The sequence below is a fragment of the Zeugodacus cucurbitae genome, chromosome 4, assembly GCF_028554725.1.
Source record: "Zeugodacus cucurbitae isolate PBARC_wt_2022May chromosome 4, idZeuCucr1.2, whole genome shotgun sequence".
NCBI lineage: Eukaryota > Metazoa > Arthropoda > Insecta > Diptera > Tephritidae > Zeugodacus > Zeugodacus cucurbitae.
The window spans coordinates 48,682,642-48,709,595 of record NC_071669.1 but is presented as its reverse complement, the minus strand read 5'-3'; the positions used below and the strand labels follow the sequence as shown (position 1 = coordinate 48,709,595).

At 32.3% G+C, this 26,954-nt stretch overlaps 1 protein-coding gene across 11 annotated transcripts in view; it reads right to left on the bottom strand.

Moving 5' to 3' along the window:
* Window positions 1–26,954, bottom strand: part of LOC105220953 (serine/threonine-protein kinase mig-15) — a 72,585-nt gene that overhangs the window by 6,988 nt on the left and 38,643 nt on the right. For 3 of the 11 annotated variants that reach the window (XM_029046132.2, XM_029046137.2, XM_029046133.2), the window contains 9 exons: window positions 14,120–14,564; window positions 13,814–14,056; window positions 13,351–13,742; window positions 13,079–13,282; window positions 12,543–12,563; window positions 10,067–10,401; window positions 9,008–9,179; window positions 6,271–7,302; window positions 2,191–2,316 (listed from right to left, as the gene is read on the bottom strand). In XM_029046132.2, coding sequence (XP_028901965.1) covers window positions 2,191–2,316; window positions 6,271–7,302; window positions 9,008–9,179; window positions 10,067–10,401; window positions 12,543–12,563; window positions 13,079–13,282; window positions 13,351–13,742; window positions 13,814–14,056; window positions 14,120–14,564 — 2,970 coding nt within the window. The remainder of the gene's footprint in view (window positions 1–2,190; window positions 2,317–6,270; window positions 7,303–9,007; window positions 9,180–10,066; window positions 10,402–12,542; window positions 12,564–13,078; window positions 13,283–13,350; window positions 13,743–13,813; window positions 14,057–14,119; window positions 14,565–26,954) is intronic. The other 8 variants (XM_011197532.3, XM_011197537.3, XM_029046135.2 and 5 more) reach the window with 7 other exon arrangements.

Genomic DNA, 26,954 nt, shown 5'->3' with positions numbered 1-26,954 from the left:
ATTATTTTTCAAATATTTATTATATTTTTTCGATTTAATAAAATGAGACTTTATGAGCTGATTCAATTAAGTACGAGTACGAGTATGTAAAGAAGTAGCATAACACATATTATACAAAAAAAATTGTAATACAAAAGGTAGGAGAGAGAAAATGAAAATTATTTTACCAATACATTAAAATTATGTAAATAGTAGGAAAACAATTAGAAACTTGAGAGTGACTTTCTTTTTTTTTATTTTTACTTATAAATTTAGTGAGACTATACATTTGCTTATATCAAACAACAATAGTATATCTGCTTTTTACAGACACTAGCGACTTTCTTGTTACTCATACTGTTATTGATTTGCGAGTGGTTGCTAATTTAAACTTGCAATTATTTATTTTTATTTATATTTTTATATTTATTTTATTTGTATATTTGTTGTATATTTTATGATTGGTGTTTATATGAAATACTTACTATTTGTTTTTAATTGCAATTTGGCATATTGATAATTTGTTAAAAATTTCGTTGTGGCCATCAGCTCAAACACAAACGTCGCGGAAAGACAAAGCACAATGAAGAGAAATGTTTATTTTGTTATATAATCATATTAACATTGGAGAAATTTGGTACATTTGTATTTGATTTATGCGTGAAATCATTTAGTTCTATAACCAACATGCCAACAAAAATCACTTTTATCAGTTCAACAAAAATATAACCTACAAATTCGCGCTGACGCAACAGCGACACAAAAAAAAAACAGAATACGAAAAAAAATTAAACACTGACTAAGGTACTAATATAAAATAATGGCCAGCTACACTGTGATGCCTACCAACTATAGTAAAAAAACAAACAAACAAAACAGTTATTAGATTACTAGACGCAATTGATCAGTGTTGTGTTGTTGTTTTTGTTGTGGCAGCAGGCAAGTCATTTCGGTTAATTTAATTTAATATTTTTATTTTATTTTTTACTAATTGTATGTACTAAATTGTTGTAGTTTTTGTTGTTTGTTGCTTGTTAATCAAAATGTAAAACAAAAGTAAATGGTTTAGTTGTACTTGTGTAACGGTAAACATTACACGCCACGCCAAACAAATGATTTTCGTTCACCATCAACTCGTTGTTGTTGTTGTTGTTGTTGTTATTAGTCACAAAATATTAAGAAGAGCTGAATTAAGTGATTGGTTTAGATTGTATGCCACACCTACACAAATATTAGTTAGCCAAACACAGACAAACAAATCGAAGCTAAGACATCATCAAGAGAGTTTTAAGCAAAAGTCTCTTTTTAATAAAAAAATAATATATTTTTAAGTACAATAAGTAAATGCAATTGTTTACCAAAATCCTAACAACAAATAACACACTTCATATAATGACAAATAACGGTTTAAAAAGCGGATATTAATTATTGATTTTATCTATTTCTGATTTGTTAAAAAAATTTTAAATATTTAAATATTATTTATCGACAATCGCTTTAAAAAAAAAAGAATTTTTTGTATTTTAAGCGCCTAAAGGTAGGCAACGAATTTTGTAATTTTAATCAAAAAACATTTATTCGTTAAAGAAATATCAGTAAATTAATTATTTTACTAAAACTGATTTATTTTTATTGTAGGAAGTCGAGTGACCGTTTCAAGAGTCCATTTCTGAAGAAAAGCACTTGTTTTGAAAATAATGGCATATTCACCACGAAACGGTATAGCAACTCTGGCTGATAAAAGAACATTTTATACTCAGCGTCTACATAACCAAAAAATAAACGAATTTTCTAGTTCTTAAACAATTTTTAAGCGTCATTGCGTTGGGTGCGACGGAGTTGATGATTATAAAACTCAAAATATGTTATGATTTTATACGAATATAACTACATACATACACATCATATATTATGTAGGCATAAATATTGGCATGTATGTATGTATATAAATATATTGATGGTTAACGTTAACGCAATTATAGCTATGTAGTATGTATGTAAATGAAGGCAACAAAACACAACGATATCTAACAACAATTGTAAATAAATTGGCATAACTTAAAATATAAATAAAATGACGAACGCACGTTAAAATTCAAAATTCAACTAATAAATGATTAACTATAGCAAAAAAAAAAACACAATATGATGGAAATCAAAAAATTTTAATTCAAATTTAAATATAGATAAGACGTGAAACGCATTACTCACCTCCTCGCTAGACGATTTATCATGACGCGGTGGTGTTGCCGGCGAAGCTTGACTAAGCAAATCGGGTAAGACGCTGCTGGTGCGTGTGCCGGGAGTGCCGAGACCGCTATTTTCACTGCTACGATTCTGTATCGACGCATGCATGAGGAAGAAGAGAATAAAGGTATTATATATACAGTGGTTCATTTAACACGATATGTTTGTGTAAATATTGCAACAATGATATAAACACAGTCGATATTTATGTAAAATTACATATAAACACATAATATATGTAAGTAACGTATTAACGAGTATATATAGTATATATGAATCTCACACACAATCTTTGTCTGTAAAATGTATATGAATGCCAATGAGTTACAGCTATAAATACATACATACATGTACTGGCTTATAAAAGTAAAATGAATTTATGTTTTTTACATTACAACACAAAATTCGCTTAAACGCTGGTCTTGAGTACAACTTAAATATTAATTTTTCTTTTTAATATATGTAGTTAACTTTATTTATTCGTGTGCAGCAGCAGGTAAACACTACACTGTTACATGTAAAGGCATTAATTTCTTGTTGAATATTTTAACATTAAATTTTAATAAATAAATATTTTTTTAATATTTAAATTTTTAATATTAAAATTTTTTAATATTTTTTTTTTAACATTGAATTTATTATTAAATTATTTTTTTAATTTTTTTTAATATTTAAATTTTTATTAATATTTTTTTATATTTAATTTTTTTTAATATTTAAATTTTTATTAATATTTTTTTATATTCAAATTTTTATTAATAATTTTTGTTTAATATTTAATTTGTTTTTTAATAAAATTCATCATACATGATACAATAAACATGGCCTTAAAACAATTTTCAACAAAACAATAATAATATTTACTTCAACAAAAGTAAATAGCATGAGCATGATTCGATAAAAAGCTTGGAATACATAGGTATAAAATATATAAATATAAATATGCAAGTATGGTCAACCAGTAGACTTAAGAACTTTTGAAAACCAGTTAAAAATTATTTTATGATTTTACCGTAACCTCATTAGCATTCAGATACAACCAAGGTATTCTGTTCAAAGTTGTTTGTTTTGAGTTTTGATTATAATTTAACTGAAAAATTAGCGATAGCACAATAATAAACCATATTAATTTTAGTAAATTTAATTTTTAATGAAGTTTAAACAAATATAAGCGTTTGGTTAGCATTTAATGGCAGCGTTGTATGGTAAAGCAAACGGTAATGGTAATTCATTAAATGATTAATGCATTTTTTAATTTTATTAAATATTAGTAAAGCTTTAGATGTTTAGTAATTTATTCCTTAGTAATAATTGCCAAATTCGAAATTTTTTTTAATTTTTTATTTTAATTTTTGAAATTTAATAATTTACGGAAAATTAGTGCATTGCGATTTTTTAATTGATGTTATAGAAATTTAAGAAGTGCAAGATGTTTAAATTTTATTCCAATTATTTATTGTAAATTACTATTTTTAACTAGTTTAATTTGATACTCATTAATTGAAAAAAGAAAATTATTTTGCTTGCTTTAAGTCGCATAATATTTCAAAAATGGTTAATTATTTAAATTATTATACATTTTTCCATTTTATTATTGTATTATTAACTTGTATTACGAATGTACATGGGTTGTTGAAGGGTTAAGCAAAATGAAATTATATGCATTAGAGTAGATTTTCAGATGAGTTGGCTTAGAAATGTTATGAAATTTCAATAAAACAATGACAAATTTGATTTAAAGTAAAAAGCAAACCTAATAAAGGTTAAAATATTTATTATAAAGTATATAATATATATAATATAGTCCGTTATATACAAATGTTACTTTGACTTAAAAGAAATCTAACGCCAAAAGTTTGGTGCCTGGATGTTACTAATAATACAATAATAAAAAAATAAAAAAAAACAACTAAAACGTATACAAATGGTGGAGGCTCTTTTTCAGTTGTTTCATACATTTTTGTAGATATTTGAGGTTAAGCATATTAGCAAGTATTTATAAAAAACCTTTTAAATAAAATTTAGTGTGAGAAAGCGTAAAGGCAGCAGGCGTGATAAGCTTATTGGTCAAATTTGTGCATTTTTTATAATTCAGAAGTAAAGGCTTATTGACATATAAACATAAATACATACATACATAATGACAAAGTCATTTTATACATTTTAATTAAACATAGTATTACATACAAATATCACTTATGCCTATAACATACAGACATTCACACATATATATAGAAATATACATACATACATATTATATAATTAAGCGTGCAATAATTCATTTACTATTTTCTTTCAATTGGTGATTTTTGATTTTATTTTTTTGTTTGTTTAATTTTTAATGAAATTTAACATTCAATGAAAAATGGTTAATTACTCTTCAATGCATTTGATTACTGAATACAAATAATTATTATTGGAATTAATGTGGTAGTAGTAGGTGCTAGTAGGCATACTTATTGTTATTGATTAATATTTCTTTTGTAGCAATACAGTTATTTAGCTATTTGTGAGCTATATGTTATATACAAGTAGTAGTAATATCAAGCGTTTAGTATTTTTATTGAGCTTACGCGGTAGATAAATAGTTTTAATGGGTACTGCGCATGAACTCATGCTGCCACACACCTGATGTATAAAGTCCAGGACAAAAAAAACTATATAAATTGTGCTTTAGTTTTTTAGTTAAGAAATTGAGCCTTAAAATATGTAGCACACTTCTAGGCGCAATTTTTAGTAAAAATTATTAGAGTGAACCGTTCAAAACAATATTTTTTGGTATATAGCTCAGTGTACATTTCTTTAACATTATTTATGTTTTAAAAAAGAAAAATTGCTTTGTATTTATGTCAGTACTGGCCTACATTTAGGCGCAAAACAAATTTAATTGTCTCTAAAAGCTTTATAAATAGATTAGTTGGAATATATTTCCCGTTATTTATTATGGTTTTTACAAATTATGTTTTATTTATGCTTTTTTAATCTTTTATTGGTATACTTTTAGGCGCAACACTATTTTTTTTGTTTCTAAAAGCTTTATAAATATCTCAGTACACATTTCTTCACCGTTAATTTATGTTTCTTTTTTATAAAAAAAAAGTGTTTCATTAATGTCAATACTTTATAATCATTTTCTGGCCCATCTTTAGGCGCAATTTTTTTTTTGCTGAAAGCTTTAGAAATAGCACAATTCAAAATATATTCACCGTTAATTTATTTTTTATTTATATAATGCGTTTCATTTAACGTTTTAATATTTTACTGGCCTACCTTTAGGCGCTATTAAACTTTTTTACCAGTTTTTAGTTACCAGAACATACCGATCAGTCAAACTTAAGTACAAATCACCGTCAAATTGTCAGTAAAATATTGAAATGCAGTTGTTAGCAGTCCTTTAAACCCTAACGTACAAGCATTAATAAAAGCATACAAATAATATATATTTATTTTATACCAAACCATACCAAACAAAAATAAATGTATATATCTACTACCAAAAACCAATAAAATATTTATTTTAATAAAATATACAAAAAATACATATGAACGCATGTAAATGAACAAAAAGCAAACTGACAAACTGTTGACTTCGTTAGCAGCGCGCTGCAAAGGTTAAGGATTTACATACACAAAGAAAGAGAGAGAGAGTGAGAGTGTAAGAAAACTAGCGGGTAAATGCGGAGCACAATGTAAAAGCTTTGAAATTTTTTTTGGCATTTTCCACGCGGACATATGTAAATACCAGATTATGTTGGCGAAGTATTATTGTGGCATGGTTAAATGGGAGAGAAATAGCTTGCAGAAAGTACCAAACAGCACGCTGGATGCGCTCACGTGATGGTTATTAGCGAAAACTGCCGTTAGTGGACAATGGACACATAGTGGACAATAGATAGTACATTTCGATTCTGTATTTTTTTTTTCTAAATCGAATAGTTTTCAACAATTTAGCACAGCGACACAAATTGCTGGCGTGTTCATGTTTTAAATGTAAGTGTGAGTGAGAGAGTGTTTGTGTGTGTGTGTGTGAGAATGTGTGTTTACCTGCTGCTGTTGTATTAGTTGCGCCAGGAATGACTGCTGTCTAGCTGCGGAGTTTTGCAAAACTATTACCGATTCAGTCTTTTCGCGTCGGGGTCGCGGCGTCAAATTGTTGAACCAGCCTGTTTTGTCGGCTTGCGGTTGCGCCGACCCGCTATTACCACTACCATTGGCAGCAGCAGCAGCACTACCGTTGTTTGGCTTATTGGCACTTGTAGTGCTGTTTGACTTTGGTGTGGCTTGTTGTTGCGCTGTTGGCACTTGTTGCTGCTTGGCAGCATTGGAAGCACTATTGGCTGTTGTTGTTGTTGCTGTTGTGGAAGTAGTCGTCGCACTAGTAGTCATACCACTTGTACTCTTCTCCTTTGGCTTATTCTCGGTAGTCGTCGTAGTTTCCGTCTTATTATTATTGTTGTTGTTATATATACTGCCACGCGGTAGCATAACGCTGGCACGTTGTGCCTGCACCAGCTGCGGTGAGCTCAAATTGCTACTGTTGCCCAGCACAGCCGAGTAGCGTTTGATCTGCGGAAAGAAGTCGGAATTTTCACGCCTAAAACTGCGCATGAAATTGGGCAATTTCGAATCGGACTCCTGTCGCTTGTGCACCAGCTGCTGTGGTTGTGCCTTTTGTGCGCCGGTGTTAGTGCTGCTGCTGTGACTGGTTTTTTGTGCGCTTGCGCTGCTAGTGCTGGTGCTGCCGCGCGGTTGCGGCTGTGGCTGTTGTGGCTCTTTGGTTCCTTTTAGTGGCTGGAAGCCTTGTGGCACGGGTGGTGGCTGTTGTTGTGGTAGTTTGGTTGTTGGCGGCGATTGATGGTGTGAATTGCGACGCATCATCTCTGACACGCTACTGCGATGCAGCAGCTTCTGGTCGGCTTTCAGCGTGCTCGAATTGGATATGGCATTGGCGCCGTCACGATTCGGAAAGAACTTCTCAATATCCCATTCGCGCATGAGTACAGCTTCATCTTTGGTCGGACGATTGGCACATGTGGTGGAGGCAGACTTTTGGATTTTGTTTTGATTTTCGAGTTTCTGTGTGAAAGTTCAGGTTGGTTTTTGGTTTTTTCTTTTTTTTTTGTTTTGACACATAAATTCTCATTCTTAACGACTTAAGCAAAACGCATGAAATATATAGTGATAGATAGTAGTGATGATAGTTGTGGGCCTTAGTGGGGGTAGGTGGTGTGGATAGTTGGTGAAGAGGAGAGTAGGCGGTATTTGTTAAGTGTTGCAAACTTTTTCATGAATTTTCGCTTGATTTTTGAAATTTTTACGCTATTTTAGACGCGACCTAGTGGAAGTATGAAAGTGTGTCTTCTTTTATTTTTTGTCTCTTCGCGCAGACGGTTTGTTATTTGCAATGACATGATGAAATTGTGTTTGATGTATGTATTTATATATATTTATATATGCATATTACATACCGGCTATTTACAGAAGTGTGTGCATTCGCGTAAACGAGCATATTTGTAAATATATATATATATATGTATTGATTATATATGTATATGCGTGCATTAAATATGCATTTGGGATTATAACAGTGCATTGTAGCACACATAGTTTAGGCAACAGCGTTCGTTGGCGCTTGCAACACATATTTAGTTGAATGTACTTCCAATGCCTTGAGTAATTAGTTTACCGGAATATATGCAGTTATTTACCTTACGGTATTTTTAACAAACTCATAATTTTGAAAAATTATATATGTATATAGTAAATAATATTGTGTTAAACGAACAGTTAAGTTGTAGTAAAGTACAGTAATGCAAAGTTAAAAGAGGAAAGTGTACAAAAAAAAAAATTTTTTTTGTCAAAGTAAAATTCACGAAAAATATTTGCGAAATTTGTAGTATTTGATAAAAAATGAGTAAATATGTAAATTAGGCAGACACTGCACAGCTAGCCCATTGCGTACATAGAAGCAGCAATAGGTTACTTGCAATTGAAAATTAACTTATACTTTAAAAGTAAGTAGTTGTTGTAGATAAATATGTTTTGAAAAAGTATTAAAATTATTATTACAACTAATTACAAACTATAATATAAGAATTTGTTAAACAGAAATAATATATGTATTTATATAAGTTTATATATATTTATGTATATTAAAAAGTAGGTGTGAAACGTCTACGGCATTTTTTTTTTTTTTGAATTTAACGCGTTGGGTCAGTTGCTTGCATACGAAATTTCGGTTTTATCTTACAATTTTACAGTAAGAACCACAACCACTTGTTTATAATAAATTTGTTGCTATTGTTGTTGTATTTTTTTTCTTTGTGAAATACAAAAATTAATAATAATAATTTGGTAAAATCAAATCAATCATAAATTGTACAGATTAGGTCTTCGTCAAACGTTTGTTGTTGTTATTATTAATCATTATTATAGTAAATGAGAAAAAAATACTAACACAGTTTACACACCATCAACCCTAAAGCGTTTTTTTACCATTAGAGAGTATATTCGTATAATTTACAATAATAATTACAATAATAAAAGAGTTTTTAGTTTCAATTTCTGCTTAGAATTTAGTTGTCTGGTCACTAAACTAGAACTGCTAGTAGCAAATTTCGCAATATGCTTGCCAACAACAAAGTTTCAATCGAAAAAATCACCAATTTTTCACCAAACTCTCAAAAGGTAACTAATACTAATTTCATAACTTATTACTTATATACTAAATATAACGGTAAACATTTTTTTAGTATGAAAAAAATCGAATTTGCTGACTTACCCGCTTCATGATCAATGTACGATCGCCAGCCTGATCGTCGTCATCGGGTGTGGGTGGCAATGGGCGATTTGGTGGTCCGCCACCCCCGCCGCTACTGCTGCCATGACTGATTGGTGTGCTCGTTGTCTCCTCGGAGACGGGTCCATGTCCAGGCCTATATGAAAATTCAGGACTGTACCATAAAAACAAATACACAAAAAACCAAAAAGCGAAAAGGGAGCGAATTGGCGGTGAAAAAAATACGCGATATACAAACGAAAACAAAAAACATAAATGATGGCGATAAAATTGAGAAAAATTAAATTGAATTTAATTGAAAAAAATAGAAATATTAAGTGTGATGCAGAAGAAGTAGAAGAAAATATAACAAAATTCTTATTAGTTTGCAACACAATTGTGTACATGAGATATCAAATGCTCTTATTATGTGTGATTGAAAATTAAATATTTTGAAAAGCAAAAAAAATCGCAAAAATATATTGAAAATGTATGTATGACGATGGAGATGTTTAAATGTACAAATACTTTTTTTTCAAAATTAATTAATTTTTTTTTTTCAAAATAAATTAATTTAATTTTTTTTCAAAATTAATTTTATTTTTTTCAAAATTATTTTAATTGTTTTTTATTTATTTTTTTCAAAATTAATTTTTTTTTTTTCAAAATTAATTAAATTTTTTTTTTTCAAAATTAATTAAATTTTTTTTTTCAAAATTAATTTAATTTTTTTTTTTCAAATATATTTTAATTGTTTTTTTATTTATTTAGTTTTGTGAGTTGTTATTTATTCCTTGTTTTATTAATTTTTTTAACTGGATTTCTTATTAAAAACATTTCATTTTAATTTTTCAAAAAATTCTACATTAACTGTATCTTATTTAATTTCAATTCAAATCACGTTCGATACGCGGACATTTTTCATGAATAAACAAACTTTCGAGTCTCGACCTAAGCTACCTGAACATATAGCCAGAGCAATATTTGTATGCCTGAGCGTTGCCACCATCGCAAAATTTTATATATAAAAAATATATTTCAAAATTCAATTTTTCTACTTACAGTGGCTTTGGTGGATCACTGGCCAACAGTGTGCCATCGTTGCGTCCACGTTCGTTGGGCTCATCCGGCTCGCTATCCGTATCGCTGCTATCCAGCGGATCTAATGGATTTATCGGTTGCACATGATGATGATTATTGGATAACGGCGGTACGGCTGGGGCCGATTTCATCTGTGATGATGATGACGGTGGCACCGATTGGCGATTATTACGTGGTGGCGCCTCCGGTTGGGCCTGTTGTTGTAATTGTGATTGCGACTGTCCGAAAACGGTTTGCGGTTGCGGCTGTTGAGAGATGCCCAATTCATTAAGTTGTGCTGCTATCATGTCCAAATCCTAGTTTTTTGTTTATTTGTTTTTTTTTTTTTGTTTTTATGGTGGATTTGGGTATATGATGGTGCAGATATTTTGGTTTTTTCAAGAGGTGGTGGTTGGTTGTGGTGGTTTGGTGATGTGATAATATACATATTGGAGAATTTCAGTACGATTACGATTGTTGACGTGTGTACAGGTGGTGATTTTTTTATTTTATTTTTTTTTTTTGATTTTGTTTTTGAACGTTGATAAGTCAATTAACCAATTCAATTGAGACATTTCGTATTTTTGTTTTTTGGTTTTGGTGAAAAAATTGTGAAAAACAGTAAAAGTAGAATTAGAGTGGTTATCAAAAAATACTTTACTTTACTATGTTCTGCTTATTTCAGGGGATGCAATTAGAAGCAAATAATTAAAAAATCAAAATTAAGGTTATGTTGCATAAAGCGGTTAACTACAATTAGTTGTTAATAATTTTAAACTTTATGAATAATGTTGCGCATGCAAATTTCGGTTTTTGTTTGTGGAAGAAGCAGTATTTCAAATAATATTCATTCTGTTTTCCATTTTTAACAAGCTTAAAAAAAACTAAAACCAATCTAGACACGAGTGCATAAAATATCTTTCCGAGATTAATGCCTATTTTACAAACTTTTTGTTAATGGAAGACGGTAAAGAAAATTTTTTGATGTGTTGTTTTTCAAATTTAACCTTTGAATATAAATTTTGGTGTAACCGGAGAAATTTTAGTATCTTCCAAAATTTGTGAAAAAACTTTTCGAACATTTGAAGCTCGAAGAATAAGCGATTTAGGCACACACAGATATTTTGAAGAAAAAAGTTAGGTTAGTTATTGATTTTATGAACTATTCTAAACAAGCAGTCGGTTGTTAAATTTATAAATTTTCACGAGTGTAGAAAGGTTGTGAAAGCATCTTAAGAGGTTAGGGGTAGACAGGAATTTCAAAAAAATCAAGTTATGTTTTCGCTAAGTGTAATATCTTAAAAATATTTTCTGAAAATTTGTTGAAAGTTGATTCGATAATTATTTTTCGAGTTATTCGACAAATAATAAAGAGCGCTCGGGCACTCCAACTGGTGGCAACTGTAACTCGAAAATCGCTCACTAGATTTTAATGAAATTTCTACAGCTTTCACAATACATAATTATCCTGGGCCGGATCGAAGCTTTTACTTTCAAAAATTTCGATTTTTTAACACCAATTAACTGTCGATTTTTTCCCGAAAATTAAAAAAAAAATTCCTGAGACCGTCATTTTGAAAAAAAAAAATAAAAAAATAATTGATCCGCCCCAGAATTATGTATTTATGAAACTAATTTTTCCTATCCGATTGAGTTTAGATGAATCTCCAAGGACTTATGATTGTCACCGCAAGGACTTTTTTTTAAACGGGGTCAACACAGACAGCTATAACTTTGGAAATTGCAAATTTTCGTGACTTGAAGTCAAAACATTGTGTAATAATGCCATATTATTACTTTTGTAAAATATCATGATTTAATAGCAAAAAAATATTGAAAATTTTCATTTTTTTTGTCGCTGACTACCACTAACCTCTTAAGACTTACTCAAAAGTCGATTCCGATCATTTCTATAAAAAGTCTCTAACATACATATGTGGTTAGCACAACGAATATGTTAAATTAGGAGTTCCACAACATTTTTTATGCAAAATTCCAAATTAAAAATCTTCAAAGTAATTATTCAAAAATCATTATTTGGTTTAGTTACTCAAAGGTTAGGCAAGTGCTACAAAAAAGAATAAACATTCCATTCATCAAGTGTGTAAGAATGTTATCGTTCAGCGGGAGGTAACCACTCTAATAAACTACTAATACAAAGCAATTTAAAACAAAAAAAAAATGCAAAAATAGTTAGGAATGCACGTGCAGTGTATTAAGCATTTTAAGGTTAGAGGTTAATGTTATAAAACTAGAATGCTTGTGGCACCTCCATGGGTAGTAGTTACATATAATCTACTTGATGAACATATAAATGCGTTATATATTTATTTTTTTAACAAAATAAATAAATAAAACATAAAAAACATATATGTATACTAATTGGTGAAACTCTATGTGAAGTGTTGTGTGTACTGAATGTGTATGAATGAAGTAAAACGAAAATGGGGAAACATACCTCAGGTCTCCTTGGTGGCAACTGTTTGGTGTTTCATGATGATATGACGTTAATGAAAAGCGTGTACGTTGTGTTCATAGTTTTCAAGTGTGTTTAAGAATATATAGATATAATGAGTTTCCAATGATGCAGAGACAACAAGTTTGGACATCGTTGATTGTATGTAGTAGTAGTGGAGACGGGCAACAAACATATCATGTGGCACCAAAATAATGTAATTTATTTCATTTTGGTTTTTGGTTTTTTGTTTTTGTTATTTTTATATTGTTCCGTATCCAAAGCAAAAAACAAACATGTACGACAACGGGGACAACGGAAAACATGAAAATAAAAATGCAAATATAAAAAGAAAATGTTTATACAAAACACTCTTTGGTAAACACTATTTACAGGACTAATATTTTGTAGGTTTGTATATTAAATTTAACTCGTTTTTTTGTATAAAAGCTTTTTTTGGGTTACTAAACAAACAGCAACAACTATTTTACTGCTAATATATATGTAAGTGACGTGACATGCATGAGCATTGTACATACCGATGGTTTGAAATTATTTTGCGAATTACGCTGTTGTTGTTGTGGCGTTTGAGCAGTGGGTTCGGCGCTTTTCGGAGTTGGTGGTAATGGTCGATTGGCATGTGGTGGATTTGCAAGCGGTGGATCGGGCACCACAATGACGCGTTGCGGCAAAGCCGGGCGTGATGGTGGACCTGGCTCTTCGATTTGTTGCCTTTGCTCACGCTTTAGAGAGTCGAAGAAGAAAAATGTTAAAATAGTTTCAAAATTTCATATGCAAACGTAAAACATACCGATGGTGGTTTCTGGTTGCGATTTGCTTGCGGCAGCTGTGCTTGTGCCTGAGCCTGTGCTTGTGCAGCTGCAGCAGCCGCGGCCATTTTTTGTTGTTGCTGTAATTCAGCAGCGTTACGTCCCTCCTGTATCTGTTGGAAATTGCGTCGTAAGGTATCACCGCCTGGTGCTTGAATGATGGAGCTGGGTTCACCAGCAATTTGCGGCTCATCATCATCATTATCCGAACCGGAATAGTGAAAATCATCTCGATCTTTCTCCTGCTTTCGCTTCTTGCAACGATCGATGTGATCCTTCAATTGTATTCGCACCTGACGATCTGTGGGCTGATCCTTGATGAATGCATGCTTTAGTAATTGCTCTGTGTAAGGCCGCTGATGGTAGTCTTTCACTGTAAAACAATGCAAAAAAAGAGTTAAAAAATTAATTAACTACTGGCGGAAGTGCAACGCAGTCGCTTACCAAGAACTGTGTCAATGAATCCGTGAAATTTCTTCGACCACTTTTTCGATTTTAGACGTGGCGGTGAGTTGCGTGGAATTAAGAATAGTGCACGCATCGGATGTAAGTCACACAAAGGTGGCTGGCATTCAGCCATTTCCAATGCGGTTATACCTAAGGACCACAAATCGGAACGGTTGTCATATGTGGCTTCCGGATTTTCTTCACAGGCAATCACCTCGGGTGCCATCCAATATGGTGTGCCTGCAAACAATTATACATATTTATTAGTAAAATATAATTTAGCATAACATTTCACTTGCATACCTATGAATGTGTTTCGCCGTCCTATCGTGCGATCCAATTGTGCTGATACACCAAAATCCACGAGTTTCACCTCGGCATTGTCTGTCAGCAACACGTTTTGTCCCTTGATATCACGATGTATAACTTTATTTGTGTGCAAATAGCTGAGACCACGCAATATTTCACGACAAATATACGCAATCCATTCCTCCTTGAGACTCTGTCCCTTTGTCGTTTTGACCAGATCGGTTACGGAGCCGGCACCACAATACTCCATGACCAGCCATAATTGATCGTCTTTACCCGGTGGAGATTTCTTAATAAAAGCGCCATAATATGTTGCAATATTGCGATGATTTGAGTATTTCTTAAGCACATTGATTTCTAATTTAATTTCTTCCTCTTCATCTTCGGTGACATCCATCACCTTTATGGCAGCCAATTGACCAGTTTTCGTATGGCGACCCTGAGAGAGAGAGAAGAGAGAGAGAGAGAGGAAATGTTATATTATTGAATTAGGTTTGCAAGAAACATATAAAATGGAAAATATTACATAAAATATAATATAAAGATTGTTCAGACTTGGGATATATGAGTCGTCATATAATTGTATCAGAACTTGGAACACCTTTTCAAGATCTTATTATGATTATTTTGGAAGTAAAACTTTATAGGCGTTATCCACGAACTTAAGAGTAAATAATCACCTTTTGAGCTTGGTTAGTTCTTAAATATTTATCATGGCTTCAACAGCATTACAGTTCTACTAAGAGACTTCGTCTTACAAGGGCCTAGATAATTTCAGTAAAGTCCCACCACATTAAAAAATAGACGAAGTAGCCTCTAGCTTTCCTAAGGCTGTCGAAACTCAGCAGGTTTAATATGTGGATCATGAATTATCTGAAGGGTCAACACTCGCCTGTATAGTATCGAAACCAAGATTCAGAGCTCTGTATGGTTTTGAAGAAAAAGCAACTATTATGTACAACAAAATTATCGTTTTACCTGATAATAACGCTATTAGAATATTTCTAAGACGCATTTACTTATAAACAGAGGTTTAGCAAAATTTACAAAGAGTCTATCAAGAAATTTCTCAACTCTCCAACGGGCTCTGGTGGTGAAGTTCGTGTCGGATCACCGTCTATTACTTCTAAAAACAGAATTACATCAAGAAACCCAAAGAAAACCCCGAAATTATGGCACTATATTATTATAAGTCTGTAGTCAATTCAATTGTGCCCGGCTTAGACTCCGATTAAAACGTAGCAAATCCTTCAGAACATTTAATTCTCTACTCTTTTAATCCAAACATCACAAACTGTCTGGTTTTTGGATATACCGTTAGATTACATCGATAATAACTGTTGACCACTCACTTTAAGCCATTGTTGAGACTACAAAAACAATAACAATATCAATGACCCAGCTTGTCATAACTGAAAGCATATAGGAAGTAGGAGTGGGAGGGCAAACATCTAGAGTAAACTTTCATATATAAATATGTGAGTATATGACATTCTATCAATCAAACTCAGTTTGTATTAGAAGGTCAATTATCGATTAGTGGCCGAGTTGAATATTTGATATGTGGTGTGATGTTTTTATCAGTCAACGTTTCACTTAAGAGCAATCTCCTTTTATTTAACGACATTATTATTGCTGTTGTTGTTACTGCTAATGTTGTTGTTTTTGTCGTCGAATGTTTTCATCAACTGGCTGCCAGAGTCATTGAATCTCGTCTCATTGTCTTCGCTCCAAGACTATACAAGCTAAATCGGCAAGCGCGTGTTTGCGTGCAAGCATCTATGTAGACATAGATACATATATATAAATATACATACATATGTATGCACAAATAGTACATAGAGCTCTCACACATCAGGCGATTGTGTGTGTATGAAAGTGTGACTGCTGCTTTGTACTATCTTGAACTTTTACAAGGAGTGCAAGTGCGCTGGGTGTCGACACACTGTCAGCCGTTTTTTAACGCTCAACTCAACACAAAACATGTCGCACACACATACACACACACACACAAACATAGATGAAAAATGCTCGTAAAATGCACATTTATACTATAACTATAATAAATACACACTTATGAGCGCATGTAAGTGCATAAGCATTATAGTTAGTACTAGCTTAAGTCAGTTCAAATGCATTGACGAGCTTCAACATCTCGACCGCCGTGGCCGCCGTCGTTGCGTCTTCTAGTTCCGTTCCATGCGGTCCCAAGTCAAGTAAAAAAAAAAAAGAAAAGAGTCCACAAGTTTCGCATATAAATGCCTGAATGATTAAACAAACAAAGCAAAGTTGAGAAAGAGCAAAAAAGCAAACGTGAAAAATAAATAATAGAGAATGTTATTTATAAATCTACAACAAAAAAAGTTTTGAAAAATAAAAATAAGAAAGGAGTATACATATGTAACATAAATAAGGCAAAAAATGTGCATAAGCGTTAAGTATTCGAACTATGCTATGCGCTCTGATATGCAATTGATGCTGCTGTTGCTCTGGCTGGCGGCGACGACGCACAGTGGATGCCAATGGCCATAAATGGGCGAAATAAAATTATTGGCATGAAATTAAGCGCAATAGCGTTTACAGATTGCAGATAAGATATCCGATTTTGTGAAACAATTCAAATGGTGATAGTATTTAGACTTGAGAGAGAGAGGAAAATGAAAAGAAAACTGCGATTTAATTATTTTCCTGTTTTTTTAAGAAATACGAGGTATGCTCACAAAGTAAGGCGAAATTGGATTATAACTAACCTAACTTTATAGAGTTTATCAACGAATTTGATAGTAAAGCATGACCATCTGAACTCATCTAATTCTTAAATCCTTTTCATGGGTTCAAAATGATACGAGTTCCACTAAGAAAATATAATTTTTAAATTTTAAGAGATATGTATATCGAAACTTGACTTTAACCCGACAACGATTCGTCAATATGCTTTGATCTCTATTTAAAAATATTATTTAAAATGGTATAACAGCTCGCTTTTATATTTGATTATACTAGTTTCGATTTATACCAGTTGTTTGCTCTATTTGTTACATTTCAAGGCTTTTGTGAATGTGCTTATGCAATTTTAGTAGAAAAATTTGGCGTAATACAAATAAATGCTTAAATATCACCTAGAAAACTGACAGAGTTTACAGAAAATATGTTCTAAATCAAAAGAAGTTTTTATTAATAATAATAAGTAATAAAGAACTTTTTTTGATAGGAATCATTACTGGAAATAACCTAACCTTACTGGACACTGCCTGATGGGGCTACATAGCGTGGCTATTTTTCCTGTCGGACTCGAATTGCCAAAGTTGCATTAAATAAGGTGAGTTTTAGACATCGAAACACCTTCTCCTTCATTGTCAAGCTTTCGCTAGACAACGGCTGAAACATCTTGGCAGAACGAACTTCGAAGAACTAGTTGAACTATCGCGAATACAAATTAGTTGCCTCAACAAATTTATAAAAGTTTCAAAGCGCTTTACCATCACTTGAGTGTCTTGGCTATCCACTTTGAGAAGTTTGCGTCAGCACAAAAGACTGGCGACTTAAGCTGTCCTAGTGGGATCTCCTGTGGAACAGGGATCAGTTCTATAACCTATCCTAATCGAATGATAAAACTAGTTCTGGTCGTCCAAACCCGCCAAAATGCATCAAAAGGTCGCGAGTGCAAACAAATCATGGAAATTTGCATATAAAGCTGACACACAAACTGACTGTTTGGACCGTGGATACTACCAAATCGACTAAACAAATTACATTCTGTTTTGAGTTCGATAGAATGGTATAAAAGGGTTTTGTTTAAATTAAAAAACAGTTAGGTTAATTAAAGTTTTTTTTTTGAAAAATATTCTCTTATTCTTCCCAATCGAATAAAAACCAAATCAAAATTGTGTCTGAGATTTCATAAATTGAACTGGATGAGTTTAACTTCATATAGCTTTGAATTGTTAGTCTAACCTCATTATTGCTGCAGTGACCAATTGTAACTTTCTGATGTGAAAAAAATTTAATTAAAATTCTTCAAAATTTTTATATCAAAATTCGGATCTGATAACTATTTCAACCCAATTACGCAACGTTTACTATTTTTCATTTTAACCGCAACTACTGTGGAAGCGATACACGGTGCGACGCAAATGACGCTGATGAAGCAGCGCAGCAGCAGTTGAACGGGTGTGGCTGGGCACGCTGGTGGCAATAAATATACTACTACTACAACAACGTTGCAGCGAATGATTTCTGAATTGGTCGCGATCTACAATTTACATACACAGCCATACATACAAATCTACAAAGCGGCTGATATGCATTGGCAGTGTTTGTGCGCCCGCATGTAGGCATTAATACTATGTGTTCGTTTGTGTGTCAACCTTGATATGCGGTTACCAGAAATAATGTTTACGCTTCACACAGAATTAATACGCTGCGCGACTGCGCTACGTTGTGAGCTTTCAAAGTCACTGCACTTTCATGCCTCCAACTATGGACAACGCATGGCCGTTTTTGTTGTACGTGTGTCTTCCCGTCTTCCCGCCTCTATAGTATTCCTGCATGGAAATTTGTCTGTCTCAGCGCGTCTATGCGTCTTTGTATTATTTCGATATCCGGTTTGATTATTAAATGAATTGTCAACAATAGCGGAATCGTTGTGGCCTTTGCATGCATCAGCGCCGAGCTTACAACGATTGCGACGATACCGGGCGGGATTAGCGTCAAAATCGACAATGCCATCAATGCTACCTTGCGATAAATAGTCAAAACAACAAAGCATTTACAATAAAATAATAATAATAATAATAATAAATATATTTGTAATAGCAACTTACTCAAACAAATATACAAAATTGAGAAATGTACATATTAAAAGGTTTAGAAGTGTTTAAGCTCGATCCACTCACTATTAATATTAGAAAGGTGCGGCATACTTTTTTCTAAAAAAAAAATAAATAAATTTGGAAGTTCCAAGTTTCGAAAAGACCCCCAGCAGTGGCGCTTGGCTGGGAGCGGTCACTTAAAATGGTCTAATAAAAAAGCTCGGTCATTCACCTAGTACAGTTATAGGTATCAATACTTTTTTGCACATATAAATATTAAACTTATGACTCCAAAGAACAAGGCGTGTGCCATAAAACAGGGTTGGCCAGGGAATGTACTCACGGAAATGTGGAGACACTTGGCTTCAAAAAATTTTGTTGATTTATTACACTTATTGGTGATAATAAGAAATTTCATACTAAGAAATAGATGTTAATGTCGATCTTCTCCACAATTTTTTTAACCCCGAATTGGAGGACATTTTAAACGACTTAAATGTAAAGCAAAAAGAGAGGTATTAAAAAGAGATAATTGAGTGATATATTGCTGGAAAATTATTTAGAAAATTTACACATTTCATGAATCCATATTTTTGAACTAAATAAAATGCATGCTATTTAATGCAGTAGTCTGGTCTGCTTTAGAAGCCGAAAAAAAGCGTTTTTTTAACAATTTTTTTTGAAAGGGAAGGAAATGATTGCGTTAAACGGAATTTTAAGACGATAGTGTACTATATTTAAGGCTTAAAAAACAATATTTATTATTAAAAAATATTGAAATTTTTTCAAAGTTGTAAGTATTTTTCTGGAGCGCCTGGAGTCTGCACTTGTAAATAGGTGCCGGTGATGGAGGTCGTGCGATGCATCTGAAACAGTCGAACCAAATTTATATAAGTTTCTTTTCTTTATGAATTAAAAAGGTACCTCAGAAGTTATAAAATTCCAATTTTTTTCGAAGTTTGAAAAAAAATTCACTTTTTTAAGAAAAAAAATTGACTTTAAGTTGCAAAACAAGTAGTTTAAATAATACTTTTGTCCAACTTTTTTCATATAGAAGACAATTTAATACTGAAGCTAGATCATTTTGATTTTTTTCGATCGGACATATATTCTTTTTGCTATAGTCGGCATCGTTTTCTAACACTTGTGAAAATGAAAACTCGAGAAAACGCGCTTTAAAGTTTTCATTCGCATTCGCACCTGCTCGACGCTCGGCCACTAACACTGCTTGGCCTCTGGAATTTTATAGACATATTCTTGGATAGTTTTGGAAGAGATTTAAAACACAACAAGTACGGAAGGGCTAAGTTCGGATGTAACCGAACATTTTATACTCTCGCAATTTATTTATTTAACTTTATTTATATTATATAATACACAATTTGACCCACATATTCGTCATATATATTGTATAAAGTCCATTGAAAGTTGGAAACCATAATTTAGGTTAGAAGCACCGAGGTCCTCGTGTTCGATATATGGGGCTTTGAAAACCTATGGTCCGATTTCGGCGATTTTTAGAACGGGGCTGCCACACTATTTAAAAAATTGACTTTAAGTTGCAAAACAAGTAGTTTAAATAATACTTTTGTCCAACTTTTTTCATATAGAAGACAATTTAATACTGAAGCTAGATCATTTTGATTTTTTTCGATCGGACATATATTCTTTTTGCTATAGTCGGCATCGTTTTCTAACACTTGTGAAAATGAAAACTCGAGAAAACGCGCTTTAAAGTTTTCATTCGCATTCGCACCTGCTCGACGCTCGGCCACTAACACTGCTTGGCCTCTGGAATTTTATAGACATATTCTTGGATAGTTTTGGAAGAGATTTAAAACACAACAAGTACGGAAGGGCTAAGTTCGGATGTAACCGAACATTTTATACTCTCGCAATTTATTTATTTAACTTTATTTATATTATATAATACACAATTTGACCCACATATTCGTCATATATATTGTATAAAGTCCATTGAAAGTTGGAAACCATAATTTAGGTTAGAAGCACCGAGGTCCTCGTGTTCGATATATGGGGCTTTGAAAACCTATGGTCCGATTTCGGCGATTTTTAGAACGGGGCTGCCACACTATTAACATAGTATTTGTGCAAAGTTCTGCATCGATATCTTCACTAGTACTTACTTTATATATTGTAAAGTAACCGATTCAGATTGTCTTCAAAGTTCTGCCCCTTCATAGTGCGATCCTTCATACCAAATTTTAATTTCCATAGCTTTATTTATGGCTTAGTTATGGCACTTTATGTGTTTTCGGTTTTCGCCATTTGGGCGTGGCAGTGGTCCGATTTGGCTCATTTTCGAAAGCAAGCATTTCCTATGGTGCCAAGAAATAAGTGTGCCAAGTTTCATCAAGATATCTTAATTTTTACTCAAGTTACAGCTTGCACAGACGGACGGACGGACGGACGGACAGACAGACATTCGGATCTGATCACTTTGGTATATATAACCCTATATTTAACTCGTTTAGTTTTGGGTGTTACAAACAACCGTTATGTGAACAAAACTATAATACTCTCTTTAGCAACTTTTGTTGCGAGAGTATAAAAATCGATTTTTTGAAGCCTGTAAACAGACTACTGCCTTAAGTGTGAAGATCTCGGTTATGTTTTTTTGCTACCAAATGAGTAGTTTTCGAAAAGCTAACCGTTTCTCGAGTAATTGCTTCAACTTACACACCAACTTACACTCTCTCTTTCAAGATCTGAGCGAAAGAGTTTATAGAAGAATATCATGATGTTGTTATTTTAGATTTATAGACCATAGTTAAACCCGGTGGATAGTCATAATTGGTTGTAAAGTTCATTGACGTAGATGTCAACAAATATAACAAACTGTCTTAGATTCCAAGCGTATTCAATAAATGGTCAGAAATTCAAAAGCAAGGTTCTGTCTTTATGAAGAAAGAATTACACAATTATCATATGACACCCACCCCTTTGGTAGCAACAAAGAAAAACGGAGGCTATGAGATGACGAATCGAAGAAATGTTTAGCGCCAAAAGATATTTTTCTTATACAAAAATAGCTCGAAGAAAGCGATTGAAGGTGACCGCAATTGTTTAGAGGCAATTAAGTAATAAAAATATATTTCAATGAACAATGATAGGCACACAAGCACGTCGTCATAGCAAATAAAATTCATATAGTATTTATTTATTTTAATTTACTGTTACTTTTTAATTGCTTTGCTAAAACATTATTGCGATTACCCGCATTGTAGCACAAACAATTATTTACACACTCTCATTCTATCACTTGATGGCAAAAAGGCAAAGCCATAACAACACCAAATTTATGCCATATTCCATAAATTGTTTTCATATTGCACTCTCGGCAAATTCTTTATTTTGCACACATAATCTTAAGCAAGTACAATAAAAACTGAGCGAGAGTGGGTACTGACTCATGCAGTCACTGAATCATGTACCAGTATGTATGTATGTTTGTGTGAAGTCATGTGTTAGAGAAAGTGCGTAAAGCAACGGTATAAACAAGGCATCAATTGCTCAATCACCATCGCCTGCCTCTTCTCAATGACAAGTGACACCGGAGACAAAGAAATTATAAGTATTTAAGTCAAATATGTGAATATAAATATATTTAACAAATATATATGTGAGTATACACTTTGCATAAGCAGTTAATGCGAATATGAGCTAACCGACCAAATGAGACCTTCAAATGTCTCTTTAAATAATATTTATACCGTTATAAGTGGTAATAGGTATGTCTGTGTGTGCAAACGCCCACAAATGAAAGTGCGTACTTGTTTTGGCAATTAGGAAATCAAGCTATGGAACATTCATACCAAATCACCATATGCAGTTAGTTGTATGCATACATACATACATACAGACACATATTCACACCGGCAACTCTAAGCTGCATTTTTTCAATTAATAAGCAAATGTTGTAGTAGCCAACGGCTTTATCGTATAAATTAAAAATAATAATTGCATTTTTTTTTATTTTTTTATAACTTCTTAGTAACCGTAAGTAGAATAAGTAATTAATAGAAAAAATTCTAAGAATTATTATTTTTTTATACGCACTCAATTCACGCGAATTATGGTCAATTTGTATTTAAATATGTGGATATTTTTTAATATTTCTGAAGAAGAAGATTTGTTCATTTTTTAATATTTTAATTTTTTATGTATTTTTAGTCTGAAATGCTTCAGCGAACCATTCTAGTAAGACAAATATACAGAGAATTCCTGGTTTATGTTCCTGTTTATGTATTCAGCAAGCGCCTTAAGTTGGAAAAAGACCATTAACAAGTTTTATAAAGCAAAAATTTATTGAAATTACATACATATCTAAGCCTACATACCCCCTTCATTAACCCTTAAATGCATGAGTTCAGCCCCAAAATAGAGACTTCCGACCACTTTGTTAGGTCACATAAACTTCTGAAAGCTGTGGTAATTTTTAAATAACCGTTAGCATTTATGACACCTACTGTGAGTACACCAAACTGCGATACAGATTAATTTGATCGAACTACGAAGCCTTAATAGCCTAGACAGACGGCAGAGTTAACTACGATTAACTGCGCTTTTAATCAGTTCCAATTTTTGTGGAGGACAGACGGTAGCAAAGCGAGTTATAAACTCCCATAACAGCTGATTGGCAATAATATTTTCAGTTTGGTAAAATAAAATTGGATAGAAAGCAAATATTGCGGTTGTTAGCCGCACAATTAGTACAAAATCACTAATTACTAAAAAAATATACATAAATACGTTATTATTAGAACTCCCATTTTAGAAAAAATAGCTATTTCATTGCATGCCTATATTTTTGTTTACATTTATTTGAAAAACAGCTGTCGGTATTGCATCTTTTCATTCACAATAGATTGAAAGCGGCCATGTTTAACAATGTTGCCAACGAAAATGCCACGAACTCCCGCTAACTCTCTATAATTTTGAGGATTAAATGGGAGTTAGCAAACGGAGTTAACTGAGATAACTCTCGAATTAACCCCGATTAAAGCAGTTAATCCGAATTAACGCCGCCGTCTGTCAGGGGTATTAGGTCGCATGTATCATATATGTATTAAGATCAACTAGAAACATGCAAAAACACCTACAATGTACTATACATAGAGGATGCCTGGATCTACTTGACTATCAACTTATGTGATTTCCTTAATAAATTGACTATTAAAGAACATTTTAAGGTTTTAAATTAAAATATGTCCAAATAATTAATATATTTCCTTAAATTTTAGACGACTTGTTAAAGATAGATTACTTTTTTCATTAAATATAGATAATGGAAGTAGTATCTAAAGAAACTCCCAAGGGAGTTGTAAAAACAAGGGTCAACATTATCCAATCTGAAGGGTTGGTTAGTATGATATATCCATATACATATAGTATAGATTTAGGCTTAGTTTAGTTTTATATAACAATTAACGTAATCTTGGAACGGGCTCTTTGTCAGAATTCCGGAAATATAAGTAGCAATGTGTAGTAAAAACTGCCTAACATAAATATGGCAAGAAGCTTTTGAAATTTATTGTTTTCTTGAATAATATTCGGTTATTTGAAAAAATTATTGAAATTATTTTTCAATTACAGTTTCAAGAATGTGTATATTCCCCCAAAAACGGAAAAAAAACCTATGCTTAATTGATGAAAAATAAAATAAACGTACATATTCTAAGAACAAATCTATCAGAAGCGAATCAGAAAAAGAAACCCAACTTAGATAAAATATACCCTTACAGTATTAACCTATTATTATTATTAATTAATTACTATTATTAACTTTGATGTTAAATATTTGTTTTTGCTTTACATGCATTTTCTTATTTTAGATAGAATCTCTCGTCACTGGTCTTATATACATAAATATAATATGTAAGTAGTGATAATTCAGTTGAATGTAATTAAGAAAAAAAAATACATTTTTATATAATATAAAAATTACACAATAAACCGCAATTCGACATTATGCCACGAAATACTGCTGATCCCACAAGTGTAATGATAATTACGAATTCTTGAAATTATAATCGATTACAAAATTTCCGCATTACTTGTTTAAGTTAATGACAGATACTGGTAGTAATTCCCGCAGTCAGTATGAATCACAAAACGGTTTTATATAAATTAACTTTGGCACCTAAATAACGCTGAGAATCGAAAAACCGGTTTAAGGTGAAATCAACAAAAGCTAAAAAGCAAAAAAGCAAAAAAGGCAAAAAATATGAAAGAAATTCAAATAAAAATAAAATATAAAGAAAAACTTGTGAAGAGGCAGTGTGAAACAGATGGTGTGTGTTGTGTCCATAAGCGAAATGAAGCGGCGAATTGAGCTGACGCTTTGAAAAAGTTACAAAAACAAAAAAGAAAAAAATCAAAAAACAGCAGTTACTTTGTGCAGAAAGTATGCAAACTGTTGCACTTTCTTAATTAAACTACACAAAATGTGTAAAAACACACACACATGTATCTACATATGTATGTTTGAATATTTGTATGTTTGTATATGTATGTTAGTGCAATTACTATGTGCAATGTTGGGCCATCATCACCGAACGCAAACTCAGCAATTTACAGCGCTAAACGGCGGCAGGTGGTGGCGGGAAATACATACATACATATTTACAGATAAAGTAAAGCAAAAACAAAAAAAAAAACATTAAATTAACTGCATTTTTTCATAATTTCATTCTAGTATGTGGAAAATGCAAAACTCGTCTGCACACTGCTCACTTAATTTGCTTAAGTATTTGTTAAGTTTACGGTAAAAAAACAACCAACAACAAAAAATGAAGTGAATGCTCAGAAGAGACGCTCGGCTAGCTGCACACTATAACTATGAGGAGTGTGTGTGCGTGTGTTTGAAGTTAAAATTAACTACATTGGTATGTGCTTAGCGCGTTCGCCGCTTGGGCTGTCTGATTTGTCGTCGGTTTTTTGTGGTTTTTCACAATAATAACTTTGCGCCACCGCCGCCGCTGCTTAATTTCAGTGCAAACAATGAAAATGCATAATCAGTCAATTATACATTTTTCTTTTACATTTATTTGTTGTTGTTCTTCTTGTTGTTGTTGCAGTGTACAATGCGCGCTGACGTCTCATATTTACAAGACAAAATAATGCTGACAATGGGCGAAACAGTCACAAAGTCACAAGGTAGCAGCACCACAAAGTAGCCGCAGTGCGTCTTTTGAAATCAGCGAAAAAATATTCCGCGTTGCATAAGCCGAATTGCAGGTGCAACTAGAGAATCGTAAAAATAAACAGCAAATAATTGCAAAAAAGTGATAAGGTAGCAACGAATCGGTGGAACGCGATCTTATAGGCAACCCTTATGCCACTTGTCCACTAAATAATGGCGGTTTTCATGTCAAATTTACTGACAAATCAGCGAAAATTACAAATACTATTTCAAATGGCCAATTCCAATCTTAGTGACATTATTTCAAAGCCATTTGAATATTAAGCCCAATTTTGTTATGATTTTAAAAAGTTGTCCATTTGAAGTGAAAAGTTTTGTCATAAAATTAATGTCATTAAATTTGTCATCATGAAAAGAGCACATAATAATTTGTACAATCTTAGTTTAGTTTCTGAAAAAATCATTCTATAATTTTATTCTTTATTATTATTATATTTTCGAATATTTGGTAATAAATTTAACCTTAGTAACGGTTTATTTTAGCTGAATATACTGTAATGATTTCTATTGTCATTATTTATTACGATGTTATTCTTATATATTGGAAATATTTTGGTATAAATACGCCGACGACAGTCTTCATACCACAAGCAAGCACTAAAATACATTGAGTCGCTCTAAAAGAGAAGTTAAGATCATCTACAACCTAGCTAATACTAATCTAAACGATTTTCAAATCACCAATCAAAACTTTTACTGGCATGTGCTAAATGTGGTGCAATCTCACAATATTCCAACTCAACAATCAATCGTCTCCGATTCCCTTTTAATGCATTATACTGCGGTATAAAAG